The 10,082-nt window shown below is 27.2% G+C and overlaps 1 protein-coding gene across 1 annotated transcript in view; it reads left to right on the forward strand.

The window, feature by feature from the left end:
• The first annotated feature begins 8,472 nt into the window (after positions 1-8,472).
• LOC106785142 (probable methylmalonate-semialdehyde dehydrogenase [acylating], mitochondrial) overlaps positions 8,473-10,082 on the forward strand; it is a 4,856-nt gene continuing 3,246 nt past the window's right edge. The window contains exons 1-3 of the mRNA XM_014745339.1: positions 8,473-8,696; positions 9,416-9,488; positions 9,791-9,990. Coding sequence (XP_014600825.1) covers positions 8,664-8,696; positions 9,416-9,488; positions 9,791-9,990 — 306 coding nt within the window. The 5' untranslated portion in view covers positions 8,473-8,663. The remainder of the gene's footprint in view (positions 8,697-9,415; positions 9,489-9,790; positions 9,991-10,082) is intronic.

Raw genomic sequence — 10,082 nt, forward strand, 5'->3', positions numbered from 1 at the left:
AACAAAAAATCAAATGACATTTATAATATTTAATGAAGAACGATTAGTAAAGAATATATTTTGACCAATAAGAAAAAAAAAAAAAGAAAAAAAAAAAAAAAAAAAAAAGAAACAAAAAACAAATGAAATGAAATAAAATATAATAATTAAATGAAATGATTAGGAAAAGTCAAGGTGTCACGAGAATTCGAAAATTCATACTATGACGTAGCTCGTCCAGGGTCGTCGGAGGGTAAACCGGTTGACCTTCCACGAAGATACGAGAAACGATCGGCAAGAGTTTTTACTTACATCTTCATCGTACGTCTCCTCGGCAAGCGATTGGTTAGGTTGACCTCGTCCAAGAAGAGGTAGTGTGGTGGACGTTAATACGTTGCTTAAACTGTGGTGTGCATAGTATGCAGCACCACGGCATGGGAAAGTGTGAATCGTTCTTATTTACTCGTGTAATTAGTCATGAAGTTGCTCAAGTATTTTCTTTCCTCTTTTTTTTTTTTTTCTTCATTTTTTTTTCTTCTTTTTCTTAATTTTTAAATCTAACTTTTTAAGCTTGCGTACAAATGTTGCGTACCAAATGGCGACGGTAAATTGCAAATAATCGCGTGTACTCGAAAAACTCATTAAGATTCCAGCTCTGTGAATTATTGTTAATCTTACCTTACACGTAATTAGTTTAGTTATAAAATTTTAAAATAAAATAAAAATAATTATAAGAATGAAGCGCGTGACACAGCTATTATATTATTAACACTAAATTAAGTAATCTATATATATATATAAATGACTACTTTCAAACTGTCGTTATCAAAATTCTTGTTTCAAATTTCATGATTCGTTCACAATGTGCATTATAAATAATATGCATTATATATCGTGCGTTATTAATAATAATATTTCACTTGCATATAAAGTAATTTTTTTTTACTTAAAAAAAATTGAATTAATTTGAAACAACAGAATAAATGTACAAACTTTTGGTTCACCCTAATGTCATTTCAATTATTTAACATATATGTAGTTTTTTTTTAACTATAAAATAAAATGACATATATATATAATTGAAATAACATTATGATCGAATAATCGTCGATGTGAATCGAATTTCGGATCGTATTTTTCGAAAATAATTCGAGAATGAGAGAGAGAGAGAGAGAGAGAGAGAGAGAGAGAGAGAGAGAGAGAGAGAGTGAATGAGAAAAAAAATAAAAATAATAGAAAGAAAATATATAGGATGATCTCGAGAGTCCATCTGTCCGTCCGTCCGTCAGTCCATCCTGACGCAAACCCTTCGAGCGGGTAAATATTTTTAGAATGCGGAACAGGGAAACGAGCCTCAAGGTCATCACGACGACTGGAGAACGGCGCAAGAGGAACGCGACCTCGCGGCTCGTTTACCTTTTGGAGAATGATCAAGAAGAATCGTCTATCCCATGTTATTTTCTTCCGTGTGTATCTTTATATTTTTTTATTTTTTTTCTTTTTCTTTTTTTTTAATTTTTATTCCAAAGAAAAACTCATAATGAAGATATAACATCCTTTCTCTCTTTCTCTTTCAAATTTTCAACAACTCGTTGAATTAATTTTCAAAATTCGTTCCAACATATTTTGATAGTAAATTTGTAATAATATTTAAATATATATATATATATATATTAGGTATTTTAAAATAATTTATATTATTATTCGTAATGAAAAAAATAATCGGTGATTATTGTTAAACCGATTGAATAGAAAAACGATCAATGTTTGTGTTAACAGGATATTATTAATTATATATATATATATAATTCTGATCCAATCATGATATTGTAAATTATTATTATTAATGTACAAACAAATATACTTGACAAATTATTCATTTGTAATGAAAAAAAAAAATATTCGTTTACAATGTACAGGCTAAATTATCTTACCAAGTATTTTTTACTAACAAGTGTTGAAAAAAGTATTATAAACAAATAAATGGAAGTATAATTAATTTCGTTAATATATTTCGATAATTATTACATTGTAACTTTTGTGTGTGACGGGGTGGAGGAAATATGTTCTTTTTATAACACGTTAAAATAGAAAATTTGTTCTACGTTTCAATAGATTGAATCAGCATATATATATATATGAAGATAAAGATGAAGAAGAACATTTCAGTTTATTTGGATGACCGCCAGAAAATTTCAAACATTTCCTATATAAATGCGTCCGCGAAATGTCCGAGCGAATGACCTCAGATTTTCTTGCATTTTTTCTTTTTAATTACCAATATTCAATCACCAATTTATTTCATCGTATTTACGTATCAATAATGTAACTGCAGCAACGATTAACTGACTATATAAGTACACACACAAAATATTTATCTATATTAGTTTTTTTATTTATATAATCCAAATTTGTATTATCTTAAATTTATATTATAAAATATATTCCAAAGATATTAATATTATTAAATAAATTATAAAATATGTGTGTAATATATATATATANATATTATAAAATATATTCCAAAGATATTAATATTATTAAATAAATTATAAAATATGTGTGTAATATATATATATATAAAAAAAGAACATAAAAATATTTGTTGACTTTTAATATACAGTCATAATTACTAATACATAATATAATAAATAAATAAATTATTACACACATGTGTGTGAAACATCGATCACGTAGTCATCATCATCATCATCATTATCATCATCACTATCATCATTACGAATGATCATCGCGAATAGTATTATACCAAAGTAAACGTGAGAAACTTGGCTTCGAATTTCGAAAGTTTTTCAATGATGATTCCGTCAACGTTCTGTCGTTGTTCTTACATATTCCTATATATACATATATATATGTATATGTGCATATAAGTAAGTACGTAAAGCCACCACGTACGTTATTATCGAATTACCAGGTATCTTGCAACATGGTTTCGTAATCGGGTCGTTTCGTCGGCCGGAATATTAAGCCGGTATTACGCGAGAACGTTCGCGATGTCTCGGCTTCTTTTTTACCCTCCCCCCCCCTTTACTCTCCTTCATCACCACCACCATCACCACCACCACCCACCCGCCGTTCTTCTCTTTCGAGCAATTTTCGTTCTTCTTTTATGGAATTCCCTATTTCTACGAAGTCAGAGGAAAATCACGTTTCAAATTAATAATGTACATTCTTTTCGGGTCACCCTGTATATGATGTTGATAATGATGAGGATGATGATATTATTATTTATGATAGAAATCTCGGTATAGTAATATAGGAAACTTCATTTGTGAGGTTTTGATATTAATTGAATGTGTGTTTCAAATTGGGTAATTTTGTAGATATATGTATATTTATTTGGAATAGAAACAATAATAAGAAAAAAGCAAAAAAAAAAGATTCGTAATCGTATATGGTTGATTCGTTAATAGAAATATCGTAAGAATATATTTGTACTGTTTAATACCCGGAGATTAATTAGAAATAAATTCATGGTAAATTTTTGTTAAATTTAGGAAATTTGAGTTGTTATAGTATTATTGTATTTCCACACAAATATCCAAAAACAAGAGAAACAAATTGAATATAAATATAAAATAGATAAAATAGCTAAGATAATGTAAGTAATAAATTGACTTTAAAAAAAACACACACACACACAAATTCGTGTAAACTTATATTAATTTAATAAATTGAATATATGGAAATGTTGAAATTACTTTTTCAAATTTTAATTATAAAATTGTCATTTACTTTTCAAACAATCTAATATATAAATATATAGTATAACATATAGAAACAATTATTTATTTCGGGGGGTTACAAAAATTCTCTTTTTATTAAAAAATAATAAAAGTATTTGTTTTCTTGTAGACACAATTGGAATTTTTTTTAACCCATCCTCTGTATTGTTTCATAAATTTTGGTATCAAAATAAAAGAGTGTCAGGTTTATATATATACACGGTGTTGTTTCAGTTTAGATCGTATTCAAAGTTTATGGTCTAAGATCTAATCCGGAATCCGAATCGAACTTTCACGTGTCTCCATATGGAATATCGTACGAACCGGAACTTAAGGCAGATAACGAGCACGAAATAGTTTTGCATTTCGTTTAGATTTCCCTTCGTTTTTAACCTTCTATTCGTTTCTTTTCTTTTCATTTCGTTTCGTTTCTTTCACCTTGTTCATATTTTTCTAACGCATTGGCGTCGCGAATAAGCCAAAAATAAATATATAATTACATATAATAATTTTCTGTCCAAAAAAAACATAACGAAAAATCAAAATACTTGAAAAAATTATTAATATAATTACAATAGTTTATACAATAGAATTTTCTGCACAAGATTTTATTCAAAGATAATTTTCTTCTAAAATCCACGATAACATAATTTTTAATATCTATCAAATATAATTTATAATATATCAATTTCATAAAACACACGACATATTTAAAACATCTTACAATTTTTTTTTCAAATCAATTTATAACATATTCTAAATAATTAAACTTTTGTTTCGGACTTGTCGTCATGAAAAATAAATATTACACCAATGAAAAAATCATTTAACAACTCGTAATTATGTAATTAACATTATGGCCCAATAATTAAAAGAAAATTTATTCGAACGAAATATAACCGTTAAGTATCGAGCAAATTTAATAAACCATTAAAACTGTAATTAAATTATCTAACAAATTTTATACAAATTTAATTAATCATGCGTGAGAATATTTAACGAAAACGTTTTTACAACTTTCTAATTTATTTTCTAATTTTTAAAAAACACTTTGACGCGCCAATGTATTATCCACGTTAGACAAGTTTTAGATTCGTCTCTGAAATCAGGTTTTTCAGCTACTTACTCATCTCTTCTCAACTATGAACAGGTGTGGGCGTTACCTATTGTCCATCTTTTTCTTGCACACACACACACACACATACGAACGTTTATTAAACGTAAAGAAAAAAATATATATATATATATCACGCTAATCTTTCAACTTCAAGGATTGTCAAACAGACTTAAAAAAATGGAGATTATTTAAAAAAAAAAAAAAAAAAAAATTATTCTTCCTCTTTTTTCATCCTAATCTTCGTCATCGTCATGATTAATTATTATTATTATTATTATTCTAATTATTCAAATAATTAAACACGAATTTCTTTTAAACGTGTAACATAACTTGTTTACAAGATAATCAAATAAAACTATTATTATCACTGACATAAGTTGTATTCTCATTTATTTACAGAACAGAAATGGAACTACTTACTTACTTACTTACTTACATTAGTATTGTGGTGAAAAGAGAGTGAAAGAAAGAGGGGTCCGGGGAGAGGGAGAGAGGAAGGCCACTTAATTCGCATAATCTAGTCGGTTTGACGCTTCGACGAGCTTAACATTCGAACCGACGAGCACACACGAAGAAGGAAGAAGCCTAACTCGTTACAAAATACGTTACACGATAAGTAGTATAAGTTATTTGCTTTGCCAACGACGATAACATAATAATCTTTAAACAGGATGTGATTGAGAAACGTTGAAAGTCAATCGATAATTTGGAACTTTCCCCTTTTTTTTTYTTTTTTTTTTTTCTTTTTTTTTTTTTCTTATTGGTCAAAATATATTCTTTACTAATCGTTCTTCATTAAATATTATAAATGTCATTTGATTTTTTGTTAATTCAATTATCATCATATCACGATATCGTGTTGAAAATATTCTTTAATTCCCTGACCCCTATGGAAACTTATAAATCATAAGTATATATTATATATTATATATACTTATGATAATATAATATATATAATAATAAATAATTATACAATATTTAATATATACTCTCTTCTTATAATATTGTATAGAAAACATATAAGTGTATAGAATTTATAAATTATATAAGTAATTTAAATATTTCATTTTTACACATATATACGCGTAACTATTTATTTATTATTTTTACACATTCGTACATCTAATTATTTAAAATTACAATAATTAGAATATTGTGTTCTGTTGTTTAATTTAGAAATACCATAATTAATTCGATTGATTTTGTACCTTTGTTTAAATCGGATACCGATATATTCATGATAATTATTAAACGATAGAAAATTTGTTTATGATCGTTGAATGGATAATAAATTAATTAATTAAATGTCATATACTTTTTGACGAACATAACTTCGTTTTATTTATAGACGTGTATCTTTTTTTTTCGGAAACTTCTTATATTTCATAGTTCATTTTGTTGATTAAAAAATAAAATAAAAAACATGAACGAATAAATTAACAAAGTGGAGGTCTCCGTATTGTTTAAAAATGACGACCTTTTAACGTTCTACCGGGAGACGACTTCCGTCATCGTCGAGTTCGCCGAGTCAGCGACCTGTACACTGTTGTAACATATATATGTATATAGAAACGTAACTACCTACATACATACTTAATACATATATAGATACTACGTATGTGTACATAGAGTGGTTCTCATAAAAAAAAAAACTATCGTAGAATCGTTTCTAATTGATTTTATAAAAAAATTTCCCTCCCCAAAAAAAAAATAGAAAGTCGTTTCGATATAGCAATTAAATAAAAAAAATTTCAACCTGAGTTAAAGGATCTTTAATAATAATCAAAATAAATCTTCGAGAAATATTTTAAATGTCAACGGTAATCAAATATGGCATATCGTTTGAAGTATTGTTATTTAAATTTTTAAGTCGATAGTTTTTTCTAAGAAAAAAAAAAGAAAAAATTGTATTTGATGCAAGTTCGAAAAGATAAATATTGTAAAATTGTCGATTCAAATTTTGTAACGAACTTTTATCGTAATCTCGAATCATCTCTTCGAAATATTTATAAATAGTTCTTTTTCCTTTTTTTTTTTTTCTTTTTTTTTCTTTTATTATAATATTATTTCGATACACCAGAACACTTTGTCAATACTTTTCGTTGGTTTTGCATGTAAAGATTGGGATTTATAACATTGAGGGGGAAAAAAAAAAAAAGATAAGTATGATATCATATTTTTTCTGAGTCACACCGTGTATATAATACGTATTCGTGTATTTATATTATATATATATTATATATATCTCAATGCACACACACATATATATATATATATATATATATATATATAATATACATATAGATAGACGTGTATATTATTATAATATATATTTCTATGTTTGAATATATCTATGTAGGATAGTTTTTCCGAAGGCACGAGCTATACGATACTAATACAAATAAAGTATACAATTTTCAAGTGGACTCGATCGAGTTGTGAGCGTGAAAAACATGCTCCGATGATTCGATCAGGCGAATCGAATGCGCAAAAGTTCTTGCCAGTTTCAGATATACGTTCCATCTACTTGTTGATATATATATATATACATATGTATATGTATGTATGTATCTATGCATGTATGTATGCATGTATGTATGCAATAATGTATGTACATATCTATATATATATACACATATGTATATAACTAAATAATTACGTATATATATATGTATCTTTGTGTGTGTATGTGTTGTATATGTGTTTATGAGAGAAAGAGAAAAGAGAAAGAGAGAAAGATAAAGATAAAGATAAAGAGTGAGAAAAAGTACGTCGACTCGGTTGTATGTCCCATAGTCGTCGTGCCATGATTTTCCGCCCACGTATTTACGTAGAAAAGCATGAGATTCTTGACAGTGTCCAGTCTGTTTATTGCTCGTTTGTTTTAATGCAAAAAAAGAAAATAAATAAATAAAATTATCGGGAAAGTTGTCGTCGTTGCTTTTGACATTTGTTGACTCACCTGCGCTCTATACGCGTTTTATATATTATTTTTTTTTCTTCACCTTTTATGTTTTTTTTTTTGTACTCTTCATTTATCTTTCTCGTTGGTTTTTTTTTTATATTTTTTTACTGTTTACTCTCTCGTTACGATACGACAAAGTATATATTTTTTTCTTTTCGTTTAAAAATCATTTTAATTACATAGCGCAGTAGTTGTCTAGTTATTATCTAAACAAAGAGAGTCTTAAGTTATTACGAAAGAAGAAATAATAATAATGATTATGAATCGTGGTTTTTTTTTTTTTATTTTTTATGAATATAAAATCATATGATAATTTACCGACCATACGTCGGTATTTGATTATTGTCGATCGGTAATTCAGATTTCTATTTAAAAAAATATCGTTTTACTAGTGACATCTATCGTTGATTAAAACAACTAATGATTACATTTAAATACACACGTATATTTATTTGTAGATAAATGGGATGAATATCAAATACTTAACGTAGGAACAAGTAGTTAATTGAGAAATGCTTTTATGGTTTTCGTATTATGATATAATTGTACTATTAAAAAAATAAAATAATGTAGAAAATATTTGTGACAAAATATAACGATAAACAAAATTGAATATAGCAATAAACCTCGGTAGAAAAACATCGATCGCAAGCGAAAAGGTAGACACCAGTTCGTTTAGCAGTGGGGAGGATGGTATTGTAAACACAAGGACGAATTAATCATTCTAAAAACATTGGTCGTCGAATTCGATCCACGAAACAAGACAGTCACAGTGTTATCCGTGGTTTCGTTCAGTTCTGTACGTAGCAGTTTTTATAGAAACAATAGTGGGACATAATAATTAAACAAAACAAAAATGGCGCTTCTAAGGAGGATCATTAAATGCGAGGTAGGAGAAGTTTTATAAAAAAAAGAAAATTCATACATTTTCGTAATAGTTAATAATTATATAAAATTATTAAAATTATATATATGTATATCTTAAAGTTTATCTTCATTTACTTGCTTACGTGTTGACTATATGAATACAAAAACTAATCGTATGGATAATATATTATCTCAGAGATAGGAGAAATAGTTTCAACTTCGTTCGATTTTATTTCACAATTTTCTTTTCTGTTTTTATTTTTTTTTTGCTTTTTTTTTTTTGTCGCATGTCAAGATAATTTTTTACGTTTGATATATTTGAATATTGGTACGATACATGTTTTTTCAATCAATGCCTTCATCCCTCGTGGTAAAGTAATTGACGTAGCAACTTGTGCGCAAACTCAATTGGCTCTATTACATTTTAATCAAAGTAGGCTACATGGTCATTCGGACAAATTTTTTTACAGAGAACGAGAGAAAAAGAAAAAATTATCAAAAGATTTATTCTAATAAAATTACAAATGAGCGGAATCGTTGAAATTATTTTTTCATCGAGAGTTTGCATGCTGTTATCTTCAATGAAATGATTATCATTTTTTTTTACCGAGCTAACATAACAAACAATACGTTAGATAGAATGTTCTTATCTAACATAATTGCAACATATTATTGAAAAATATTGATTTTGTCATTTGACGAAACGTTTTATTTATAAAAACAATATAAATAATTTTACAGGCACGTTATATCTCTAGGTTATACGGTTCAAGTTCATCGACTGTTCAAATGTATATCGACGGACAATTCGTGGGTAATTATTCTAATTAAATGTTAATTTATTTCATTGTTAACGAATGTCCACCATTGTTTTTTAAATTCGATTCATCCCTTCAAACGAGAAAAAAATAATATCACAATTCGTCCGCGCGAAAAATAATTAAAATAATTATTAATATATATATATATTTTTTTTTTGTTTATAAACGAAATATACAGTCGTAATAAAAAAAATATTTAAAATCAATTAACTGAAAAAATTTGAAAAATTCTGTTCATTACTTTCGACTTGGTGCAGGAATCTTCTTTACCGATATATCGCGATCTCTTTTTCAGAATCAAAGGCGACAGAATTCACGGATGTTCATGATCCAGCAACGAACGAACTTCTCTACCGTACTCCAAAATGTACGAAGGAAGAAATGGAAAGGGCTGTCGAGAGTGCGAAAAACGCTTACCAGAAGTGGCGTAACACTAGCGTACTCACCAGGCAAAATTTAATGCTCAAGTATCAAGCTCTTATACGAGAGCACTCGGTTCGTTTCTTATTTTTCTCTTCTTCATATTAAAATATATATATATATATATATATATACATAAATACAAATAATAATAATAATAATATTAA

Source organism: Polistes canadensis, unplaced genomic scaffold (genome assembly GCF_001313835.1).
Source record: "Polistes canadensis isolate GaletaPanama2010 unplaced genomic scaffold, ASM131383v1 scaffold_45, whole genome shotgun sequence".
Taxonomy (NCBI): domain Eukaryota; kingdom Metazoa; phylum Arthropoda; class Insecta; order Hymenoptera; family Vespidae; genus Polistes; species Polistes canadensis.